This window comes from Marmota marmota, unplaced genomic scaffold (assembly GCF_001458135.2).
Source record: "Marmota marmota marmota unplaced genomic scaffold, marMar, whole genome shotgun sequence".
Lineage (NCBI taxonomy): Eukaryota > Metazoa > Chordata > Mammalia > Rodentia > Sciuridae > Marmota > Marmota marmota.
This window is the reverse complement of record NW_025999880.1, coordinates 13,910,719-13,935,756: the sequence shown is the minus strand read 5'-3', so window position 1 is coordinate 13,935,756 and position 25,038 is coordinate 13,910,719. Positions and strand designations below refer to the sequence as shown.

General features: G+C 51.3%; 1 protein-coding gene and 1 long non-coding RNA gene across 6 annotated transcripts in view; one reads left to right on the top strand and one right to left on the bottom strand.

Annotated features, from left to right (window-relative positions):
• Positions 1–798: 798 nt before the first annotated feature.
• Positions 799–25,038, bottom strand: part of Map3k14 (mitogen-activated protein kinase kinase kinase 14) — a 42,693-nt gene continuing 18,453 nt past the window's right edge. For 2 of the 5 annotated variants that reach the window (XM_015495549.2, XM_048789875.1), the window contains exons 2-16: positions 20,202–20,477; positions 19,046–19,115; positions 17,320–17,518; positions 16,603–17,217; positions 15,264–15,401; positions 9,038–9,167; positions 8,467–8,598; positions 7,845–7,949; positions 6,781–6,944; positions 6,140–6,290; positions 4,256–4,582; positions 4,010–4,116; positions 3,566–3,710; positions 2,612–2,712; positions 799–2,320 (exon numbers count right to left, since the gene is read on the bottom strand). In XM_015495549.2, the coding sequence (XP_015351035.1) occupies positions 2,156–2,320; positions 2,612–2,712; positions 3,566–3,710; positions 4,010–4,116; positions 4,256–4,582; positions 6,140–6,290; positions 6,781–6,944; positions 7,845–7,949; positions 8,467–8,598; positions 9,038–9,167; positions 15,264–15,401; positions 16,603–17,217; positions 17,320–17,518; positions 19,046–19,115; positions 20,202–20,457 (2,805 nt within the window). In that variant the 5' untranslated portion in view covers positions 20,458–20,477 and the 3' untranslated portion in view covers positions 799–2,155. Of the gene's footprint in view, positions 2,321–2,611; positions 2,840–3,565; positions 3,711–4,009; positions 4,117–4,255; positions 4,583–6,139; positions 6,291–6,780; positions 6,945–7,844; positions 7,950–8,466; positions 8,599–9,037; positions 9,168–15,263; positions 15,402–16,602; positions 17,218–17,319; positions 17,519–18,621; positions 19,005–19,045; positions 19,116–20,201; positions 20,478–25,038 lie in introns of those variants that run through there. The other 3 variants (XM_048789882.1, XM_048789886.1, XM_048789878.1) reach the window with 3 other exon arrangements.
• LOC125612381 lies at positions 11,996–15,773 on the top strand. The gene is made up of 3 exons (XR_007342747.1): positions 11,996–12,006; positions 12,522–12,524; positions 15,632–15,773. It is a non-coding gene; the product is annotated as an uncharacterized LOC125612381 (long non-coding RNA).

Below are 25,038 nucleotides of genomic sequence, written 5' to 3'. Positions count from 1 at the left end.
GGGGAGCGGACTGGTGGCTGCTGCCCCTCCGCCTCCAGTGCGCTCTTTGGTGCGGGGGGATGTGGGGGCGCTGGAAATACTGGGGGCGCTGGCGCCTGTGATGTCGCCGCTTCTGTGACGTTCCCGCCGCTACTCCTTAGGCACGGGAACTGCGCTCTGGCAGATCACACAGAGGGAGGGTGTGGTAAGCGGGAGGCTGCTAGACTGGACTCAGCACCGCTCTGGGCACTTGACGCTGCCCTTCCGTGGGTCCAGATCCCTCCGGAACAGATGAATCAACCCAAGCTGCATAGATGTGCAATGCACATTCACTGTGCACAGCTATTGGGGGTGTGGAGCCAGATCATTCAAGGTATCCTCTGTCCCTGCCACATTGGTCCTCAGCCAGACCCTGCTCTGTGTCCAAGGAACTCATTCAGGCAAAGTCACCCTCCACCCCCATGCAGATGCTCATGAGCAGCTGGAAGTGGGAAGAGCCCCAGCCCACACTCAGTTCAGTTCAGTGGATGCCAGGCCTCAGGGACAGGAGGGATGAGCTGAGGCATTTTTCATGCACCTACTTCTCGGTGCCTGGTCAATGCCTAACATCCCACCTCTAGTTGCCTTCGGGAGGTACTGGGCTGACCACCTTGGCAAAGTGTGCAAGTCTGGTGTCTTCTCCCTCCCCCTCTTGGCCCTGCAATTTCCTCAGGGATTTCCTTTCTACCATGGGCAGGGCATCTTGCCTAACTGGTCTGAATGGATAGTCCAGAGATCACGGGGTCCAGAGAGCAGGCAGGAAAAAGAGACACCTGTGGCTTAAATGATGTAATCACTCCAAACTTTATTGTTCACATAGTTCTAACCCAACACTGCAGCTTGGAGGGGCTGCAGTGTTGGGTTAGAACTATGGGGCCAGCTCTCCCTGGAGCAGTCTGGCTCCATGCTAACAGCGGGACAAAGGCCACATCGGCTGGGTGGGGGACGAGCTGCTTCTGAGGAGGGATCTTGTGCCCCTCCCTGCAACAATTCACAGTTGATTTAATGCTACATGAGTCTCGAGCAGCTCCCCGCAAATAAAAGGCCGAGCAGGGGCCGTGGGTAGGGAGTGCTCACCTTAAACTGAGGAGAGGTTTGAGGGATCAAATGTACATGGACAGTCAAGACTGAGTCCCTTCACCCATACCCTGGCCTGCTTGTGTCCATGTAGAGCCACTGCCCTCCTGGAAGGCAGCCAGGAAAGTGCTTTGAGGTCATTGGAGTGCAAAGTGTATCTGGCAGTGCCCTGGGACCAGGGGCTGGGCAGGGCAAGTGTACTGGATGTTGGCAGTGTGGCAGGGGAACAGCCCCTATACGGTGCCCCATCTGCAGACTGTTCCTGTCAGGTGGGTCTCATGTCGATCTTCACTTGTCTAGACAAGGGAACTAAGTGTCAGCCAGTCTGTGGCAGGGCACGGGGCCTGCTCTTCTGGGGAGCAGCAAAGGGACACGTGCTTGTGCCTAAGGGCTGAGAACCACTTCACTGCAACACCTTCTTTGGTTCTTGGCTGAACCAGAATTTGACTTAGGAACTGAGCTGTGACAACCTACAAAGGTGGTGTGTTCTACCAAGGAGGCTTCCTTCCCAGTGCTGGGCATTTCTTCCTCCTCTATCCCAAAGGGGGTCTGCAGCCAGGAAGGCCAGGCAAGGGGTCAGAAGCCCCCACTAATGCAAGGGCAGGAACACCTGCTGCTCTGGTCCTAGATGACCTGGGCATGGGCCCTCACTCTCACACTTGCCTGGGGCTCTCTTGCTTCTCCTGCCCCAGGCCGGAAGTTGCTTTCCTCCGATTGCCAGCAAGTGGTCACTGATCCAAATGGGTCAGGCCAACTCATGTGAAGCAATGCAGAGAAGACCCTCTTGGTTCCCATGGGAAGAGTCCTCCTGCCTTCCTTCCTCTGTCTCCTGACGTGGCTGGAACATTTTCTTGGCAGAGATGGCAGGACTCAGGTGGGAAGTCCAGGGGGGGTGGTATATCATTTGCCCCCACTTTGCTGCTGCCAGCCCCTGGACCCACTACTGAGTCAGGGGACAGCAGATCCCTAGGAACAGGCTGGATCTGTATCTCAGGGTGGCATCAAGCACCCAGAAGAAAGGTTGCTCCAGGTGGACTGGAGCTAGCTGTGGAAGGCAGGGCTAGGGCCGATTCTCCAGCCGGCCATGCTTGACCCTCCAGCTCCAGGCAAAGCTGCCATCAGGGGCCAGGGTGCACTGCAGATCGATGCCCGAGTCAGGCACCTCCATGTCATAGCGAACAGGCTGCCCGTCTTTGGTCACCAAGCTGAAGGCTGCAGCTGGGATCTAGGGGTGGAACAAACCAATGGATTGAGACAGTGGCACAGGGCTCAGAAGTCACCTAGAAGTGTCAAACTGATGAGGTCCCCAACCACCCTGGGAGACATCTTCCTCCAGCTGAACAGGCAGCCTCTCATTCTGGAGAACCAGGCGAATCCCATCTGGCTCCTCAATCACTGAGACCCCCGGGACATCTGAAGCCACGTCCAACTTTTCTTGAGAGTACCATTTCTATTTATTTGAAAGCCTTCCTCCTGGAGGGTGGGGACTCTGACTCTAGGTGTGTAACCCCCTTACCTGGCTGCTGATGCCCGTTGCGATGTCTCCCACCTTGACCCGGTGGAACTCCCGTATGTGCAGCTGTTCACCATTGAGAGACTGTATTTGGACTTTCACACCTAGATGGCAGGCAAGGTGACAGTCAGGAGGGCAGCTGTTGGCTTCTCAGGGAGCAGGGACAGGCAGGGGACGGGGGAACCTTTTGTTAGAAGTCACTCTGCTCTCTGTAGAGGGGAGCAGGTCCAGCTGTGATCAAGCGGCAGAGATGAAATTTAGGTTGGAGTGGCCCTCCTAGTACAAACCTGCTATAACTCTCGGTGGCCACCAACACCTGGAATTTAGCCTGCACATTGCTAAGAGCTGAGGTTGGCTCCCAGGGGGAAGCAGCACTCCAACTTGGATGCAAAACAGAAAGGAACTGAACACAAAGACTCTTAAATTAGATTGCGGGCAACACAGATTGCTTCCTGAGCTGAGATGGCCTTTGGCCCAGGCAGGGGGGACCTGCTGCCATGAATCACACCGGCCAGAGCTGTAGGCTGATGAAGCCCAGCCACCACTCCATGCAACCAAGCTTGAAAATTATACATTGTCTTTCTTATCCTCTGACCTCAAATCCCTGGAGAAGAGTCCAGTGGACTCGTCACTGACTTGTTGGTTAAAATGCTCACTGATCCTATTTCCTTCTTTTTCCCTCAGAACACATTAATTACTCAGCTTCTGGACTCCAAGCCAGGAGAGTCTGCTCCCCTCCCCAAGCCAGGGGACCTTCTGGGACTCCATCAGCAGCCAATAAGAGGACAATGACATTTCATTGTCCCACCAGGAAAGGCTTGTGGATGATTAGGGTCCTTGCCAAGGGCCTCATGTTCAGGGTGCCCGGGGAAGGGGACATGAAACCCTCTGTGACTCCCTAGCTCCAGGTAGCCCAGCTGATGTGGGGCTGCCGAGCAGGTGAAAAGGGGACCTTACCATTGAAGTAGCTCGGGGTGTCGGTGGGCCGCCCTCGGGCCAGCACCATGTTGCAGCTGGAGCTTCCAGCCTCCGCCTGGCTGCCCCATGAGTGTACACCGGAACTCAGGGTGTCCCGAGAGCTCTGAGAGGCCTTTGATGGGTTCTGAAACACAGGAATGGGCACAGATTCAGGGCCCTGGGTTCAGGGAACTATCTCTTGTCTTTTGTCTCTTTTGGGACAAAAGTGGCCTGGACCCTCTGGGGGGATGAGGCGCTATCATGTCCTAGTCTGAAGGAGGGTAAGGTGTATGTCTACAGGGGACCAAAGCCAACTTCCCTGTTCTCCCGTCATCCTCTCTCGCCCACCACTTGCACCATAGCCCATTCCCCAGCTGGACATAAAGCCTCTACTCTGTGCCCGGGGCCAGGAGAAGCGTGACTCCCCGTCCATGGACAACTCACCTTCTCACTGTCATCTGACAGAGAGCGGCTGTCGATGCTGAGGCATGAAAGAATTTGTTCCTGCTCCTCCAGAGAAAAAGGTTGGGACAGGCTGTTCAGAAATAATTCTGTAGGGAAAAGGGAAAGTGAATGTGAAATGTTGGAAGGGCCCAAGGAAGGGGCTGGGAGAAATCAGGCTGGTATACAGAGAAGCCTTGGTGCAAGGCCCAGGGCCAGCGCTCGGGGACCCCAGCCTGGCTGCCCTACCTATTTCCAGCTGCTGCAGCTCCAGCTCGGGGAAGGCTGCTCTCCGCTCTGGTGAGCTGGGGCTTCTGGCAGGGGCTGGGTCCAGGGAGGACAAAGGCAAGGGTTCCCACATGCCAGATTCCTCCTTGCTCAGGGCTGGAGACTTGTTCCGCTCTGGGGGCTCCGGTGGTAGAGGAGGCTGAAGCTTAGGGGCCCCTCCAGTGGTGTCCACAGCTGGTGACCGCTCCCTTGGCTGGACATGTGGGGCCTGGTGGCAGCTGGCTTGGTGTGGCGGTGGATGTCTTGGTTCTTTATATTCTCCCCTCCAAGGGCTCTTCAGACCTCCCACTATAACAGAGAGCACATGAGAGGAGATGAAAACACACAGCATAGATGCCGACCCCACAGGAGTGGCCTCTCCTGAGTGGAATGGGGCTAGAGGGGAGCAGAGTGGGGCTGCTGGGGCCCTGATGTGGAGGCAGCATGGGGGGCCCTGGAGGAGGCCTCTTCTGATGGCCCATAAAACAGGAATAGGACTGTATCTCTGTTTTTAATCTATTTTCCTTCTAGATGTTAGCAGCAAATTTGAAAACTACAGCAAAATCAGTTCCAGAGGATTTTGGTGAGCGAAGAAAAGATGAAAAAGGGCTCTGGGGGCTGGGTGTGTGGCTCCGAGGTAAAGCACTTGCCTAGCAGGAGTGAAACCCTGGGTTCCATCTCCACCACTGCAAACACAAAAAACAGCTCTGCGACAACACCGACCCAGAGTTCCCAGGTAAAGAGCCACCCACTGACTCTCTCGTCCCAGCCCTAGACTGGTGCTTCCCCAGGGCGCCATTTCTCTGGTGTGGGGGCAGTTCCCTGGGCATCCTCATAATTGTAAATACCACTTGATTTTGGTGACAGGCTGTGAAAAGTCTCTGTTGTGTTTATTCCCCTTTCATTTCTATAGCCACTGCCTTTCCTCTCTCCACATTGTTGTGTTCCTTTTGATTTGGTTGTGTTCTTGCAAAATATGTCATTTTCACTTGCTGCTTTTTTCTTTTTCTTCCTTTTTTGTAGTACTGGGGGCTGAACCCAGGTTATCACATATGCTGGGCAATGCTCTACCATGGAGCTACCCTCCCAACCCTTTATATTTTATTTTGAGACGGGGACTTGATTGCTCAGGTTTTCCTTGAACTTGTGATCCTTCATACCTAAGTCTCCCCAGGAGCTGGGATTTTGGGAGCGCCCAGCTCATTTGTTGATTTTTCATATACAATAAAGATGTATGCCCCAGGTCTCCTGTCGGTTCCTCTTTTCACTCAGCACTCTGGCTTTCAGCTCAGTCCCCACTCTGCGATCATGGAGTGGCTTTTGGGACTGAGTGCTGCCCCATCCCCCATCCTTTGCCACTCCACTCTCCAGGTGAGAGACCCAACTCTCCTCCCAAAATGAGGCTGCAGAATGGGTGGAAATTCCTTCGACAGTGCACCCAGGAGTGGAGGGGACAGCTCCCAGATCCATTGACTTTGGACGGCTGCCAGGTGCCTTCCATTGAGCCTGCAGCCTCGCCAACACAGCCTCCAGCAGTGCCCAGGGCTCCTGCTGCACCCCAGCCCAGAGTACTTGGTACTCTCAATTTTCAGGATGGCTGTTAAGTGGTGCGTGGCTTCAGCTCACGCTCTCTGATCCCTAACCAGTTCGACCCACTTTTCTGCGTGGTAGCCCCTTTCTCCCACTTCTTGAGCACTGCCCTCATTAAGATAGCACCGCAATCTTCCCAGCACCCGCAAGGCTGGTGTCACCCTCTGCTCCAGATGGCGGTGAGACTGAGGATCCCAGAGGCTGAGGACCCCAGTGCTGACCACCCCTGCCCCGTCCCTCTCATGGCCCACTGCTCTGTGCCCTGCCAGCTCTTACCTTGCTGCAGTGCCCGGCCAACCTTGCCCCGCAGCTCTGTCGCTGACGCTCGGTGGACAGGTTCCTTCCTCAGCCCTTCTTGGATGGCCTGGGCCGTGAGAGGGGAGCAGGAGGGAGGGATCTCTCTCACAGGTGGAGGCTCGTTGGCAATCTGGGGGCCAAAAGACAACATATGAGGCCTGCCTCCCCCTCGTTCCCTATCCAGCCTTCTGTGCTTGCTCTCTGCCATATCCCTCGCCCCCATGCTGCTCTGGGGTCTGCCACAAGGAATGGAGAGATCTGGGGCAGAGCCAGGGCTGGACTCTTCCTAGAAAAGGGAAACAAGAAGCCGGGTGGGACGAGCCAGAGCCAGGCAGCAAGATGCCCTGTCAGGAGGCAGGCGGAGGTGGCCCAGTGTGTGGGCAAAAGAGAGCTCTGACTTGCCATGAACTATGAGACCCCCTCAGCTGGGACTTCTTCTGGAACCCCCAGATTTGGGTGACAGGTCTTTTAATTAGAATCTCACATTTATGGCAAAGCCTCCTCCTGCTCACATCTGTCACACAGCAGCCAAAATGGGAGGCCCCCTCAAGCCTTCAGCTCAGGCCTGTGGCCCTGCTGCCTCCCCTGCTGGCTGTCCTGGAGCCACCACTACCACTGACCTTGAGGCAGAGCGGCCCTCGGAAGTACTGAGTCCAGGGGTGGCAGCCGTTGAGCATGTGCAGCATCATGCAGCAGCTGCTCCAGATGTCCACCTTGGCATCACAGGGCTTGCCCATCACCACCTCTGGGGCCATGTGGGTCTCTGTGCCAGGGATGTAGTCCCCTGAGAAGGCCAGGGAAAGACTGAAATATCACCTGAGACCTCGGGTGGGCAAGAACTTCAGCATTTCCCATTCTAGTTAATTCCAGGAGTTCCTTGAATTCGTCTCAGTTGAAGTACTTTAAATAAATAAAGCCTCAAAGGCAAACCTGCTCAGCTTGGGACTCTGCTGGGGTGCAGAGCAATCTGTCATCCACAGCACGGCTCTGCCCTCCAGACTGAACCCTTAAAATGGGGAGGGGGCTGGGCATTGAAAATTCAGTAATAGAGGATTAATTGCTGCTATGATGCTCCTCAAATGTTAGTAAAATGAAAAAGAAAAAAAAATTCACAATTATCTCTCTGATCAAGAATAGCATGAATTCTTTTCCCTTCCTCTTTAATACCACTTAACTCCATTCTTGCCAAGTATTTTACAATAGGCATGGGTTATTTTAATAATCAGAGAAATGGAGGTCAAAAATAGACATTTTAGCTGAGCATGGTGGCACATATCTGTAATTCCAGAGGCTCTGGAAGAGGCTGAGGCAGAAGGATCACACATTTAAAGCCAGCCTCAGCAACTTAGTGAGGTCCTCAGCAACTTAGCAAGACCTAGTCTCAAAAAAAAAAAAAAGAAAAGAAAAATCACCATCTGTGAAGCCTGGGACCTGTGTCGGAGTTTTCTACCTTCCTGCTCTCTTCACTGGAGCATCAGAACTTAGTGCTTGACATCCATTACTGCATTTACACATAACAAGAGCCTTGTAATAACCCAGGGTGGCTGTGGGGCTCAAATCTTTTGGGGAACATAAAGTGCTCACATCACTCATTCCCACTGTGGAAGCAACAAGGCACCTGGCTAATGCCTAGTAAAGGGCATTGGCTATTGTCATCATGGGGAGGGGCGCTCTGGGGACTTACCTGTGAGCAAGGACTTCCCCAGGCCATCAGGTTGCAGGCACACGGCATGGCCAAAGTCACAGAGGGCCGCATGGCTCCCATCAGTGGACAGAAGCACGTTGTCAGCTGAAGGCCAGCACCAGCACAGGGAAGAAGAGAACAGTTAAGTCGTGACGGGTCCCAGCCCACCAGGGCTCAGCTGGCCTGGTCTCCAGTGAAGTAATTTTCTGGCCTACCCTACATGGCAGCTGCTGCCTCAGATTTGTTTCATTAGATATGGAGGAAGGGAGGGGGTGTAAGTGTAGGCTAGAGGCAGGCAGCAGGCAGGATCTGAGCCTGAGGAGACAGGAGCAGGGGCTACTTTTGGGGACCCTGCCACTCCACTCTGCTGCCCTACCCTCTCCCAGGGGTCACCAGTAGGTCGAAGCTTGGTTTCCAGTTCGGTAGATACCACCCACTGGTAACCAGAGTGCCAGGTGTAGGGTGTGGAAAAAACATTCTCTTCCCATAAGTCATAGTCCTGTCAGCCTGACTCAGACCCTGTCACTGGAGGTGACCAGGCAGGCCCAGAAGAACTGGGAGGAAGCCAGGCAGGCACGGGGCAAGAGCCTGTGGGACCAGGCTGTGGGGGTGGGAGCCTCACCTTTGATATCTCCATGCAGAATCCGCCGTGAATGGAGGTATTCCAGCCCCTCCAGGGCCTGGCCCAGGTAGTAAAGGGCCCGGTCCTCTGGCAGACAGCCCTTCTGCTTTATGAGCTGGCCCAGTGAGCCACCTAGAAGACCAACAGCCAGTCTTTACTTGGGGCTTTCCCAGGCCTCCACACAGCCAAGAACAAGGTTGAAGGGCAGGTAGTGGCAAAGCAGGCCTTTCCTGCAGACATTATAGGGCCAAGAGGTTATATGTGGACTGACTAGAGACCACCGTCAATCTGGGAAGCACTTGGGGAAATTTTTATTTTTTTGGGGGGTATCAGGGATTGAACCCAGGGGCACTCGCACATCCCCAGCCCTTTTTTGTATTTTATTTAGAGACAGGGTCTCACTGAGTTGCTTAGTGCCTCACCATTGCTGAGGCTGGCTTTGAACCTGTGTCCTCCTTCCTCAGTCTCCCATGCTGCTGGGATTACAGGCGTGTGCCGCTGTGCCTGGCTGACTTGGGGAAATTCTTGCCCTTGACTTGTGAGGGAGAAGGATTGGGCCCTGGCTCCTTACCTTCCAACAGCTCCATGAAGATATTGACCCAAGGACCTTCCCTTACAGCACCATACAAAGGGACGATTCTGGGTGAGGTCAATCCTGCACATGCCATCAGTTCCTCTGCCCGAAACACCTCGACCCGCACCTGAAAGGACCCAGTGGAGGCTTGTGTCAAGGGAGAGGGGCCAGCTGGTTGCTGGCATCCCATGGGGACTCTTGGTCCTCCACATGCAGATGTTGCTGATGCTTCCAATGATGATGCCCAGGCCAGATGGGCCGGATGGGTCTGCTGGGTTCTCAGGGACTAAATTGTACTGTGTATCCTTGGCGTCAGGGACAAGTGCTCATACTTAAAGTTCGGCAGTGCTGACGGTGTGAGAAAACAGTCACACAAACCACAGTCCTTATCCAGGCTCCTGGCATGCTGCCTACCCTCAATGTGCCAAACCCAGAACATTCTTTGCCCCCAGCCCAACTGTCTGGGCAATATTCTAGGACATGGGTCCTTCTGTTTGTCAACATCCGAGTCTCCCCTTTAGACGGAAGCTTCCCACCTTTCTGTCTCCTGTCTCTGGGTCCTCAGCACCCCTCCCAGCACATTTCTTTACTCTTCTTGTAATTATTTCTTTTTCCTCAGAGAACTAAAATGTCTACATAGACAGGCCTGTGTTTATATTTACTCTATTTTCAGTTCTTCCTAGCTTGGGTTCTGATGAGGCTTCTAGGGAAGGTTTTGGCCAGGGCCACTCCTGCTGTGACTAACAGGACTGAGAATGTCCACTACTTTTTGCAGGGACCTGCAGCTTGGCAATGGCAGGAGGAAATAGGCCTTGTGAACAGACATCTTGGTCTTAGATCCTGGCTCAGCCATTTAAGAGTGCTGCACACTTCCCATCAACCATGCTACCATGGTGGGGACAGTGTTATCTACCTCAGTTAGAATGAGGATTTGGAAGGGCTAGCTCTTTACTTCCTCCCACCAACTCAAACAGCAGCTTGTTAAACACTCAGATTTCTGCATAGAGTCCTTGCTGCTGCCACTGGTTCTCCTGTAAGCCTGGAGTGGCATCGCCAGGGGGCGCCAGTGGTCACAGAACCAGCTGGAAAAGCTGTGTTAGGGTTTTGTTTGAGGATTTGCTGACTCCACCAACAGGAGCTCTGTTGACGTGGGACTGTTGGACTTTTTGCCTATCCGTGGGAAATCTTTCTCACCTGGTCAAAGAATTATCTGGTTCAGTTAACCAACTTACATGAACTTTGACTTTTGTTAGTATTTCCAGCCCTAAAAGGTCACTGAAACTGACTAGAACTAATTCAGCAGCAGGATTTGCACCAGTAAATGTCTTTAACTTTATCACTGTGCCCCCACCACCCCCAACTGTGAAGTGAAGCACCCCAGGGCACCACTGGGAATTCAAAAAGGTGCTATGGGATATTGTATTTGAAGTAAATGGGGATGCTCAACATCTTCAGGAGATGGTGTGAACTACTTTTAGAGATAGGTCAGTTCCAACATTAGATCATGCTGAATTCTTTTTTTTTTTTTTTTTTTAATGGTCCCGAAGATCAAACCCAGGGCTTCACGTGTGCCAGGCAAATGCTTTACCAAGGAGCTCTCCTCAGCTGGCTGCATTCTTTTTGATGATATGTCTTTAAGAAGCTAGGATTTTGGAGGTTGCTGTGATAAAAAGTACTTTGTGGGATGTGGAACAGGAAATGAAGGTGGTGCTATCCAATCTGATTTCAATGTTCAAGAAGCCATGCAGTGGCCAACAAGGCCTAAGTCCCGTTAGTAATTTTAAGAAGGAAAGGAGATTTTTTTTTCTTTCAACTTACATGTCTCGCTTTTCAAATGGTTGCTAAGTTTTATGATAGATTTATTATTTAACCTAACTATCTATTAAATGAATGGTTAGGTATTTGTTTTGGCTTGGGGTGCCATGAAAAATTGTCTGAGATATTAAGGGTTGTGAATCAAGATAGTGTGGGAAACTTTGGCTTCACTTCTAAGAAATACCTATGTCCTCTAAGTGTCCCAGTAATACTAAGACATTTAGACATTTCCATCACCTAGACCAAAGTGGGTCAGATGGAAGCCACAAAAACAAGGCGCTTCACAAGTCTAGGTGAACCCAAGGAAGCAAGGAGAAAGAGCTGTCCTCAGGGGATCGGTGGAGAAAGCACCCCAGCCTCTGGCTCAGGCCAGCTGCCTATCTGGCGCACCTCTCTTCTCTGGACTTCAGGGTCCTCATGCCCAAATAAAGGGGGCCGGGTGTGAGGAGGATGTGAATGAGGACTAGCGTTTAATGCCCACTGGCGTAAGCCAGGCACGGTTTAAGGTGCTGTCACCACTGCCATTTCACAGACAAGGAAGCTGAAACCTGGACAAGTGACTTGTCCAAGGTCACTGGGAAGAGAGTACCACAGCCAGAACTTTGGTCAGGGAAGTCTGACACCAGAGGTGCCAGCTGCTCTACCTCTTGAAGAACTTTCTGGGCTTAGCCTTTAATCCTGGAGGTTTCTACATTCATTCAGGAGCGAGCGTCCCCAGGGGGAAGCGTGGACTGCCATCAGCCTTCTGTCACATTCAGAAGCCACTCCCCTCACTTCAGAGACCTTACCTGACACAGACCACTTTTCCTCCTTGAAACTCTCTCCTTTTGTGTTCTTTGTATTCTTATCTGTTTTATTCTATCAGTAAAGAAAGAGGCATAAGCAACTCTACAAGTTCTTTAGAAGATTCTAGCAATATAAACATAGGAAAGTGACTAATATAGGACTGGGAACATAGATGTCCAGGAAATACTAGGTGGTCCCCATTTCCTCATCACTATCAAAACAGTCTCCCCTTCATCTTTGTTGTTTTCATTCTAAACACGTGTCTGGGGCTGGCCGCGTCACCGCCATGCCATGTAAAAGCCTATCCGAGGTTATAACTCAAGTTCCTTCAGGTCAGGCCTGTGGATTCCACAGCTCTTTCCCCAGTCCCTGTACAGTGTCTGGCACAAAGCAGGTGCTTGGTGACAGCTGGTTTGACTTGGCCAAGGCCACACTATCCCAGATCAGTGGCAGAGCCAAAGGGAGGCTCCCAGAATGCCATACTTGAGCCAGATGTCCTAAAACAAAAGGTTCTTAACCCTATTTGGCCCACAGACCTGTTTGAGAATCTGATAAAAGATATGGACCCTTCTCCATTTAAAAGTGTGTGTGTGCCCACACATCAACACACACATTTTTGAATCATATTTCAGGAATTCAGGAATCCTCTGAATCCATTCACTGACTGTGATAAGAATTTATATGTTGGCGTTAAAAAACACAAAGAATGTGGGTGCATACAATCCCAGCAGCTCAGGAGGCTGAGGCAGGAGGATGGCAAATTCAAAACCAGCCTCAGCAATTTAGAGAGGCTCTAAGCAACTTAGTGAGACCTTGTCTCAAAATAAAAAATGAAAAGGGAGGCCCGGAGTTGTGGCTCGGTGGTAGAGTGCTTACCTAGCACGTGTGAGGCACTGGGTTTGTTCCCTGGGACCACATAAAAATAAAAACAAATAAAATGAAGTTTAAAAAAAAGAAAAGGGATGGGGATGTGGTTTAGTGGTTAAGCACTCCTGAGTTCAACCCCTGGAACCAAAACAACAAAACGAAAACAAAACAACATAACAAAACACAAGAGCTGTACAGGAGCCAACAAGGAACTCTGTCCATATATGTATTACATGAAAAAAATCATGGTACAGAATAATTTAGAGAGTAGGATATCATTTTTATAAAAAAATAACTTCATACTTATATATGCATAAAAAGTCTAAAAAAATTTATGTCAAGTGGCATTTATCTCGGTGAACAGGACTGGGGAACAAGAAGACTTTTCTTTTTTTGGCATTCATTAATGATTTTATAATAAGCCTGTATCTGTTTGAAATTAAAATAAAGATCAGCTGGGCATGGTGGTGAATGCTTGTAATCTCAGTGACATGGGAGGCTGAGGCAGGAGGATCGCAAATTCAAAGGCAGCCTTAGCAATTTAGTGAGGCCCTCAGAAACTTAGCAAGACCCTGTCTCAAAATTAAAAAAAAAAAAAAAAAAAGGCTAGGGATGTGGCTCAGTGGTTGAGCACTCCTGGGTTTAATCCCTGGTACCAAAAATAAATAAATAAATAAATAAATAGCAAAGACCAAAGAAAACTTTATTAAAAAAAACAACCCAAAACCTGCATTAAACCCTAGACTTGTGGTCAATCATCATGCGACCTAAGGCCAAAGATATTCTAGAAGGAAGACCAAGGGAATGCTGGTGTTACCATGTGACATCACACATCCTGAATCCTCCCTAGGAACATCAAAGGAGCACGGACTTGCTCTTACCCCAGGCACAGTCTAACTTCTGATCATTTACCTGCTTCCCCTGTCCCATCCCCATCATCAAGAACTTTTTTTGTGGTGTGTGGGTGGAACTAGGGATAGAACCTGGGGCCTCATGCTTGCTAGGCAAGTGCTCTACCACTGAGCTACACCCCACGGAAGGGACACCACTGCCTGCCCAAGCAACAGCGGCTGGGTAGAAGGACAACAACCATCCCTGCTGGGGCTCCTGGGTGGGGGGAGGTGGAGTCCTCAGCATGGCCACCTCTGGTGCTGGAAGTCCAGGTCTTATGCTTGGATCATTCCCCACTGCCTGGGCACAGGGGATGAGAAATGGAGTACTGTCCTCTTCCACCTCATCAGGGTTGTTTACCCTGTTGCCTGGGACTCTGAGGACCTCAGCAGAGGAACAGCTGAGAACCCAGTGACTAAGCTCCCAGCACTGGGTGCTCGTCTCTAGGACACTTCACACTTTCTCACCCTCCTCCCACGGCCTCTCAGGAGGGACAGCTGAGCCTTCTCCGGTGGCCTGGGGAAGGGAACTGCAGCTGAGGAGGTCAGGCACGTGGCCCTGGCATCCAAGTGGAAGATGATCCGTGCTGGCAAGAGCTCAGCATGTGCTTCTGCCAGTGGTGGGGGGGCAGGGAGGTGCTTGCTTATCCGACACGGTGTATGTGAAGTCTCGGGTAAAATGGACAGACTGACCCCTCTCTCATCCCACCACCCTGAGGATCACACTCAAGAACTCCAACAGCCTGGCCCACGGTCATTCACCGCCCGGCTAGAGCCTCAGCCCTTGAAGTCACAGGCAGCCAGGACAGGAGTGGTGGGGTTCACCCTGCACAGGACCTGAGTATGTGGGGCCTGTTGGGTCTGGCACCTTGGTCCATTTCCTTTTGGGGATCAGAGTCTTTGACATAAGCCACTTGAAACCAATCCATTTCTGAGCTTATTTACCTTGCCCCATGGGCCAAGAAAATGGTTCACCCTGGGGTTTGGAGTTTGGGCTGCGAACAAGGTGGTTTCCGATTGAGGGGAGCTCCAAGTTGGGAGGGAGAACAGTGCTGTGGGGAGCAGGGCCAACACTCTCTATGTCTGTGGATCTGCAGCTGCTGCTGATTGTCACCTGGGCCTGGGCTTTAGGCCCAGCTGGGCAAGTCACTGGGGAGATGAGGGGTAGGAGAGGTGACTCCACCTTCTGCTGCTAATCAAGACCCCAGGACCACGAGTCTTCCCTCCTTTCTCTCTTCCTGAACAGCGGCACAGAGCCACACCAGGGCTCTGGGTCTGAACCCCAATTCTGCTGCATTAAGCCATCTCCTCCATCTCTTGCTGAGTCGTGTTCCCCTGTGATGGCCATCTGTGCTGCACCTGGCCAGCAGGTGGCATGGCTTGAACCTGGAGCAGACCCGTGTGTAACTCCCTGTGTCTGCCACTTTCCAGGGGGTACCTGACAGGTGGAGGCTACTGTTCTAATTACCTTCCGGTCCAAAGTGTACAGTAGCCCCACCGGGTGGCCTGCAGGTTTTAGCTCAGCATGGATTTCATGAGGATCCGACCACCTTCCAGGTTTGGACTTGCCCCTACAGGCCCTGGTGTCACCAGTGGCCCTGGCTGTATTCAGACCTTGAAGCCATGTGCTCTCACATTGCTTCTCACAGGCATGCATACCGAGGGCAGTGACCAGCCCAGGCCATGTGACACATTGCTCCCTTCCAGTTCCAGCTGACCGAGGGCAGCTAGCGATGGCCAGGTTGTTATCAAGTCAAAGCCACGGCAACCCTGTGGCTGTCCTTGAAAGACAGAATGTGGATGGCAGCAGCCCTTGCCTGGCTCCCCTGTAGCCCCCAGAACCTTGATGTACCTTTTTGGCATACCTTTTTGACAGCACACTGGAAGCCTGTCTGCTTGTCCTTCATCCTGTGGACCTCTCCGAAGGAGCCTCTGCCTAGGCGGGGCTGGCGCGTGGCCCAGTGGGCTTCTTCTCGGTACTCATAATCCACTGGCTTGAGCTTCTAGAGTTAGCAAGAGAGAGAGGCCAGTTTCAGTGGTCAGGACAGCAGAGGGAATAAGGGGCTACAGTGGGGAAGGCTCTCCAGCTGTGGGCCATTGCCAGGGCTGCTGGTGCCTCCAAAGACACCGCTGGGTCAAGGCAGGCTCTGAGGGGGACCACAGAACAGGAAGCGATGGGGCTTAAAGAAACAAGGAGAAGGCAAAGGTAAGTGCACCAGCTGCCTGGGGCCAGGAGGTTCTTGTGAGGAAGACCTCTCGGGCTTGTGATGGAGGGACAGACACAGAATGGCAACAACCTTGACCATGAAAACAATGTAACTCAGGAGCCAGAAGGAAGAAGAAAGAGAGGAACAATGAAAAAGGGCAGGGCTAAAGGGATCATGTGAAGTAAATGTAACCCCAAAGTAACGTTAAGATCAATCATTTACAGTTCTGAAGGTATTTGGGGAAAGAACTAGAGGAAAAAGGAAGGAAAGGGTAATGGTGATGGCAAAGTCCTCATCTTTCCTATCAGGTTATGAAATAGTCTCGAGCTGCTCTGTGTTTATTCCTATTTTCCAGTATGTGTATCATTCATACAATAAGCACAATTCAGTGTTAATGAGGAAGATAATGAGAACAAAAAATAGAATCAGCTAGAAAGGCTGTGGAAAGTGAGGCTGCAGGTGGAAAGAAATATGACTGCTATGGTTTATATCTTACATGTCCCCTCAAAACCCATGTGTTGGAGGCTTGATCACCAAACTATTGGGAGATGGTGGAACCTTCAAGAGGTGGGACTTAGTGGGAGGAAGTTAGGTCATTTGGGTGAAGGTGTCCTTGAAGGGGATACTCTTTGCTTCCGAGCCACCAGGAGGTGAACAGGCCTCTCGCCAGGCACTCCTGCTGAACCACCAAAGCAACAGGATCAAGTGACCATGGACTGAAACCTCTGAGACTATGAAGCAAAATAAACCATTCTTCCTTTCAAACTGATTATTTCAGGCATTTTGTCACAGTAATGGGGAGCTGACTAATATAATTCCCAAGTACTTCGCTACTAATTGCTTTGTTACCATGGGCATGAGTGACTCTGACAGGGAGAGAACCATCCCCTAAGGTCTGCTCTGTTCCCATAGTAGGCACCACCTGACCCCAGCTGTGGCTCTTGGCCTGAGAGTTAGTGGTGAAGGTATGCGTAAAGGACTCGAAGGGAGTAGTTACCTCAGTAAGCAGTACGCCTTCATTGTCCTCGGTTTCAGGGCTGGGCCTCTGGGCCCTGGAGCCCCCGGCTGACCATGTTTTGGCCAGGCTGGCCAAGCTGTGGGCCTGGCCTGAGCTCACGCTGCCTTGGAGAGCATGCACCAGGTACTCTTCCACGAACTTCTCACGGGAGCTCTGAACCGGGAAGCTGGGCTCCAGGTGTGGGCCAGGCAGAGGTTTCTGACCGTCTATGCAGGTCAGTTTGCTTAGGTGTGGGCCGGGAAGGGGCTTCTGGTCATCTACACCAGCTAGTTTGCCCAGGAAGAAGGATTCCAGTGGGTGGGGTTTCCAGGGCTGGAGAGGGTGGAACGGGAAGGGATGGGGCAATCTGCTGTAGGGAAAGGGGTGAGTGGAATGGGGCAGAGGGACCATGTCCTGTGGGTGGTGGAGTTTCCACACGTGGTTTAGACATTGCAAGGGGCTGATGAGTTTGTGGAGTTCCGGTCGAGGCAGTACTGGCCGTAGATCCTCTCCGAGTTTCTTAAAGCTGAGGTGGTCAAGGCCTGGTTCCTTCAAAGGCTTGGTGAACTGGGGGGCATTTCTGACATACAGGGCACCTAGTGGAGACTCGTCCTCCTGTGGGGAAATAGGTGTTAGGACACAGGGCCAGGATCAGGGCACAGGCTCCATTCCGAAGGCCTCGTGAGCTGGGGCCTGGGCGGGGGCTGTGGGCCTCACCTGCACTGGAACTGTGCAGCTCTCCTGCTCAGGGGTTCTGGGCAAGGGTTTGGCCAAGGACACTCCTGCCTTCGAGCTCTTCTTCTTCCGTTTCTTCCGGGCTTTGCTGTGACGCTTTCCCTTCCAACACACACGGGCCATTTTGCCCTCGGTTGCATGGGCCACATTGTTGGGGATTTGATCAAGACTCTCAGGATGGCTGTCAAAAAAGGGACAGATCCACAGTTTGAGTACAAGAAAGCAGGAAGATGGAATGGTTCAGATAACAGAGTGAGACAGACTTGAGCACAAATCCCAGCTTTCTCATTACAGTCATGCATCACTTAACAAAAGGGGGACAGTCCAAGAAATGTTGTATTCTGTGATTTCATTGTGCAAATGTAACATTGAACTTACAGGAACTAAGACAGCTATGAAGTCACTAGGTGATATAATCTTACGGGACCATTATTGTGTATGTGGTCTACTGTCCTCACAAAGGTGGCTGGAGGCCTGTGGGCTTCTCTCAGGCAGCTGACAGAAGTGGGTTCATTAGAATCCCCCTTCTCTGGGCCAAATGTAGTCGGAGGCAATGTAAGCAATTTGACCAAGCATTGAGCATTTCTTTTTCTTTTCTTTTTTTTAAATATATATGTTTTAGTTGTAGTTGGACGTTTATTTATTTATTTTTATGTGGTGCTGAGGATTGAACCAGTGCCTCACACATATTAGATGAGTGCTCTACCACTGAGCCACGATCCCAGCCCCCATTTCTTTTTTCTTTAATTTTTGAGTTGGGACTTCTTTATGTTGCCCGGGCTGGTCTCAAACACCTGGGCTCAAGGGATCCTCCCACCTTAGCCTCCAGAGTGCTGGGACTACAGATGCGCCACCAAGCCTGACCTGGACAAGCATTTCTTGGTTCCTGAGCAACAACCAAGTCCCCCTGGCCTTTTCATCTTTAGCAGTTTCCCACTACAGATGACAAAAAGTCTGCCAGGTGGGGAGGAGGGAACTGTTTCTAGGTTGAACTCTCAGTTGCCACAATTCACCTTTGAGGGAATGGGGAATCTGGGGACAGAGAGAGCCTGGCCCTGGCTTCCTTCCATAGGGCCATCGAATGGCTCAAATCTGTGACCTGGGCTAGGGCTGTGGCTCAGTGGTAGAGCTTGCATAGCATGCGTGAGGCACTGGGTTTGATCTCAGCACCACATACAAATAAATACAATAAAGATCTACTGTCAACTAAAACAACAACAACAACAAACAAAAATTCAGAGGCTCAAATTATTACTTAAAAAAAAAAAAATCTGTGTCCCTTACTATTTTCATAAGCCTTATGCCTACTTGGTGTGTCACACAGGAGTAAGCCATCTCAGGTGTTTTCTCTGAGGACAGTAAGGGTGGCCTCTCTGGGCCTGTGCTCATGGCTGCACACCAGCTGGAAGTAACTGCTGTTCCCGGCATCCTCCTATTGATGGGAAACCAGGGGTGCCTCAGGACTCAGAAGAGAATAAAAATAAAATGTCAAGCTGATGGGAGCCAGGAGTCCTCCGTGAGCTGTGGGGAGCTTCTGCAAAGCTTGCTTGGCTGACAGCGTGGCTCGGCTGGGAAAGCTGGGCGGCTGCCAGGGGCTGAGCCCAGGTGCTGAGCAGGGAGCCAGGGGTGGTGGGGAGCAGCCAGGGCAGGCGTTCAGGGAGGTGGACACCTAGCAGTGTCCCCTTCCTGTGCCAGCATGCTTTCTTACCTGTACTGCTTTGACCCCGCGATGAAGATTCGTTCTGAGAAGGTGGGGCTGAACTCTTGGCTATTTTCACCTTTTAAGTCAAGGAAAAAGGGTTGGATTAGCAGAAAGAAGAGAAAGATCAGGAATTCAGCACTTAGGAGAGAGATTTTAGAGACAGTCCCACTTGGGCTCCTCCTTCCCCTCCCAGCTCAACCGGCTCATCTCCCAGACAAGCCTCCTTCTCTCCCTTTATTGGTCAAGAGCAGAGGGGACATCTACAAGATGGGGGCTGTACGGTGCCCACCTCACTACACTGACTGTGAAGCTTCAGTGAGACAGGCCACCCGAACACTCCAAACAGTGCTTGGCACACGGTGGTGGCTCAACAAATATAAGCTATTATACATTCATGTTTATGTATATATGTGTGTCTTCACTAATTTATATTCTTTCACCTCAAAAACCAACCAGAAGGCAGTGGGAGACAATGGCTATGTCTATGTGGGGAAACGCCACCAGCAGCTGTCCGGCTCCTGGGTTGAAGGTGAGGTGACACAGTAGGAGGGGGATCCTGGCTCTCCCGAGCCCTCCTGGAGTTTCTGCCTCTGTGGTAGCTGCCATTACTAGTCAGCCCAAGGCATCTGGGCTAGAAACAGAAAGGGCCATGCTGGCCTCACCCTGCAGTGGCTGACTGCCCCTAGACTGGTCCAGCAGACCCAAGAGGAGGGTGCTCATTCTCTGGGGTGGGGCCACTCTGATGGAAAGTGGTGAAGGGCCTGAAGCCCTGGTGGGGCTTTCCAGGAAACCCGGCTTTTCCTGTCTGGGCCTCTCCAAACACCTGGGCTGCTCCAGATCACAGCAGAGGTTAGTGGCCTGCTTGAGGATCCTTCAAGGAGCCCCTAGTGCTCTTTCCTCTGGGCTTTCTTCCTCTGCTCTGGTTACAACGATGGACACAGCCTATGCCCCAGCTCAGTGTTCCATCCGGGCACTTTTATCGTTCCCAGTTCATATTGATTTGGGGATTGGACTCCCAATGTGTCTTGTGAGAATTTTATGAAGTGGTCACCCTGATCTTGCTCTCTCATAGGGGGCCTTGAGGTTGGCCTTTATTTGTGGTCAGCCACCCACCTGCAAGCCCGCCCCTGTGCCCCATGCCCACTGCAATCCAGGCCCTCACATTCAGCCTGAGCGATGATGGAGATGGCGGCTGGGCCACCCTCAGAGCCTTCCTTAGCTGTGCCTTTGGTAATCACGTCGTTCAGGATGTCCCACTTCCCGCAGAACACTGGGCTCTTCTCCACAGCCTCCAGCTTGTAGACGCAGCTCTGCTTCTTTCCCAGTGACTGCGTCTTCTCCTTGGCCTTGGCCAGCTCCTTCTGCTGCCCGATGGCTGAGCCAGGGGCGCCTGGGCAGGCCACTTCCATCACTGCCATCTCCCAGGCTCACTCTCACCCTGAGGAGAACCAACACAGAGCAGGTCACTCCTAAGCTCAGGCCCTAGTGGGGTGGGTGTAAGGCAGGCTCAGGGGTCAGGAAAGACGCAGGGGACAAATGGTCTCTGCTTCTTCATGCCATGTACACAACCTTCAAACATCGCAAATGGCCAAGGAGTCAACCTTCTCATCTACACATGTTCCAAGTGTGTGATCCTGACCCCAGAGGTACCCTGACATAAATTACTCCTGCGCCAGGCCAACAGGGAGGATTCCAGCCTGTTCCCCCTGGGACAGCAACAATATAAACATCAGGCCTGGATGCTTCTTGTCTTTCAATAATGAATGGTCTGTTGTTTGGCAAACTCTTTCCCCAGGACAGGCAGTGATTCCCAACCTCCAAACCGTCACTTCTTCGTCCCCACAGAAGCCTTGCCTTCACAGAGGACATGTCTATGCAGCCCACAGTGCCTTTCCTCCAGAAAAAAAAGTGGACAGAATCAAGGTACTGTGTTGTCCCCTCGAAAGAGGTAGATATATGCATAGCCTTGCATCACTTAATGATGGGAGTATGTCCTGAAAAACACATCCTTAGGTAGCTTAACCATTGTGTGAACGGCATAGAATGTACATACACCACTATAATGGCTATGAGTCACTAGACAATATTATTTAATGGGGCCATTGTTATATTATCTGACCCAATATTGATCAAAATGTTGATACACAGCACATGAATGTATAAAAATATATTCATACATAATACATACATATATACAGTATATATGTGTATATATATCTTACAAAGTCTAATACTCAACCTGCAATGGTGCTCAGCACGTGGCTCCTTTCCCAAGATGCATATGTGTGTGTTCTCCAGAAGGGACTGACATGCTTTTTCCTCTACTGTTCAGACTCACTCGCTGAAAATTTCTAGATATCATTTTTCTTTTAGGCAGTGTTAGTAGTGGCATTTATACTGGAAACCCAACACCAACCAATACTTCTAGAAATCTGAGGTCAAAGCAAGGGGAATCTATCTGTCTCGGGATCCTCTTCACTAGCCCTGAGCCTTCCCAAGGAAGCTGCAGGGGAGAGCAGCCCCATGCTGCTGACCATCCATATAAACAGCACAGAGACCACAATTATCATGAAAGGGGACGGGGCAGTTTGAGATTGTTAGCATTTGGAAACCTCTTTAAAGACAGGGACTTTTTAAAGGCAGGGCCCTGCTGGGGTGTGTCCTTGCTTTAGACAAAGCCTAAGAAGGAACCAAATGCGGACAGGTTTTTAATAACTGCCTTCCGATCACAGATCAGTCTTAAAGCTATCACTAACAGGTGTAGTCTTCTCTGCTATAATGCCATTAAATCAGGTAAATGCCTTTGTTTGTTCTTGAGGAAGAAAGGCAAGCCACAGGTAGACAAAACTAACTCTCTTGCCTTCTGCTCCATCAGGCCCAAAGGTTGTAACAAGATTGCGGGAAGCTGAAGAACACCAGGCCAGGCTTTGAGGAATCTGCCTCACTTATCTTTTCCCACCGATTACTATGTAAGATAGCACTGGACCAGGAGGTGGGACTGGGAGGTGGGACGGGGTTGGTTGAGCTGTTAATTTGTTCCTTGGATCTCAGCCTTCAAGGGCTGCCTGGCTCTCAACTCAAAGGAGCTCCAGCTTCAGCAGAGATGCCTGCTTCCTGAGGCCAGGTGCTGAGCAGGCCAGATGGGCAACCTCACCATGACTGGCCATCTTAAAAGGCCTAAGGGATGTTCTGGCTTTCAAATTGGTGAAAGGCCTCCAGGGAAGGCTAATTTTTGTAACCATTTCTTTCATTGCCCTATGCACTGCCCCAAGCCCCCCTCCTCCAGAGAAGAACTGATCTAAGGTGTGGAGTAGATCTCATCTTTCTCAGCCTCTTTACCAGGGAAAGTGTGATCATAAGAACAAATTAAAAGGGGCGGGGCTGTAGCTTGCAGAGCAGGTGTGAGGCATTGGGTTAGACCCTTAGCACCATGTAAAAATAAACAAATTAAAATAAAGACATGCTGTCCATCTACAACTACAAAAAAGTTTAAAAGGGGGGGCTGGGGATGTGGCTCAAGCGGTAGTGCGCTTGCCTGGCATGCGTGCGGCCCGGGTTCGATCCTCAGCACCACATACAAAGAAAGATGTTGTGTCTGCCGAAAACTAAAAAAAAAATAAAAAATAAAATAAAATAAAAAGTTTAAAAGGGGGGAAAAAAGAACAAACTAAAAAACCTCCAAACCGAACAGTAGTAGAGGTGTGCTTACAGTTACAGGAAGGTCAATGCTACTTGATCTCCTTGTTTTCAATTACAGAATCTGTGTCTTCATTACATAGAGACTTACCTGAGGTTACCCAGCTCACCAACTAGATCCCAGACCCTAGGCCCTTTAGATTTTGTGCCTATTCCCCAGGTCTCTTGGGTTATGGGCAAACACAAGGAGGGGGGCACTCATGTAATCACTTTAGTCAGGGGATTGCAGAGGGGAGAAGGGCCCCTACACACAGTGGCATCCTCAGTACGTAGCACAGTGGGGTACTAAGGAGACAACTGCTGTTGGCTGAACAAAGGAATCAAAGGACCAGGAGTGCTTCTCCTTGACCTTCAGAGACAGGATGACCCTGAGCACCAAGAATGAAGATAGCAAAGCTGATGAAAGAGGAAAATGAGGCTGAGTGGGCGCCTAGCTGTTCAGAGGCCTAGCTGTCCTCAGGTTCAGATAGCCTGTGTTCTGGAAAGTTCATCCTGAGCTGAAGCTCCTCCAGAGAGGCTATGGGGCACTCCCTTAGTCCCAGGAGCCACACATAAATCTTGACGGCCGGCTGGGCAGCAGGCCAGGAGCCTTGATCCTCCCTCCACGCGCAAGCCAGGCCCTCCTCTCTCTGGGGAGAAGTTGAGGCCGAGGTCGAGCCGCCAAGCTCAGAGCCTCCTGTGCACGTCCTGATGACTCACTCAGCCTGGCGGGCAGAGAGACAAGGGAGGCTATTGAGAAGCTGACCCAGCAGATAGCATCAGGACCTGTGAAGGGCACAGGGAGAACAGGCTGTCACTCACCTCCCAGGGGCACAAAATCATGGCCTGGGAGCGGCAAAGTTGCTCCTGTGGCTGGCTTTCCCATGCCACATGACCATGACTCAGACCCTCACAGACAGCCTCCAAGTTCAAGAGGCTGTTCTCTAGAAGCTTTGGCCTGATGGCAGCTCTCCTGCACATACACGTCGACTTGTTCCCTCCCTCCCAGCTTCTCTATGGTCTGGTCCACAAAACTCAGGGTTCTCTATTCACCCCTGGACTGCTGGCCAGGTGGCCTTCCCAGCCCTGGGTTTTGGTCACTGGCTTGTTCCCCAAGCTCACAGCCCTGCAGCTTTGCTCCTTCTTCCTCCTCCAGCATGTGGGGAGTGAGGACTAAGTGGGAGCCCCTATACCTTGCCTTGGTCTTTAGGGCAAGTCGCGATCCTGCTCCACTGCGCTCTCCCAGCTGCATCCCCATCTCCAGTTCTTCAGCCCCTGCTCTCAGTATCCCATTAAAAGCAAAGGGCAGCAGAACGTGTGGCACATGATTGTAATCACAGCAGCTTAGGAGGCTGAGTCAGGAGGATCTTGAGTTCAAAGTCAGCCTCAGCAATGGGAAGGTGCTAAGCAACTTAGTGAGACCCTGTCTCTAAATAAAATATGAAACAGGGCTGGGGATGTGGCTCAGTGGTTGAGTGCCCCTGAGTTCATTCCCCAGTACCCCCCCCCCAAAAAAAAAGCAAAGGGCAAGCTGGGCGCAGTGGCACACACCTGTAATCCCAGCGTCCCGGGAGGCTGAGGCAGGAGCATCATGAGTTTGAAGCAAGCCTCAGCAAAATTGAGGTGCTAAGCAACTGCCTCTAAATAAAATACAAAATAGGGCTGGGGATGTGGCTCAGTGGTCGAGTGCCTCTGAATTCAATCCCCAGTACTCCCCCCAACCAAAAAAAAAAAAAAAAAAAAGGGCAGAGCAGTGGCAATAGCCACACCCACAAGCCCCCAAAACAAAGGAAGAAAGGAAAGAAGCAGTATTCATTCAGCATTCTTTCAGGCCTGATGCATGTACACGGCCTAATTTCCTTCTGCAATATTTTGATGACCCACAACAGAAGTCTGGAGGCAGGAATGTCTGGGGTGGTACCAGATTTACCCTGGGCCATATCTGTAATAGGAGCTCTTAGTTTGAGTTCAAGGATGTCTGTGAGTCCCAGAAATGAAATGCAATTTGCATTTTTTCCAGAGAATAGGCCCATAGCATTCAACACATTTGCCAAGGGTCTGCCATTCCCCGGGAGGTTGCTCCAGTCTCCCTAGAAGCTCAGGGCCAGGACTTGATGGCTGATTCTGGCTCTCCTCTTTCATTCCAAGAGCTCACATAATGCAAGTTTCCAATCTGAGTGCAAATAGAATAACCAAATGAATTCTTAAAACGCACTCATCCCAGACCTGCTGAATCAGAGTCACTGGGCATTAGACCCAGAATCTGTACTTTCGGCAAGTTCTCTGGCTGATTCTGATATCAAGGGGCCAGGGATTGCCATTTG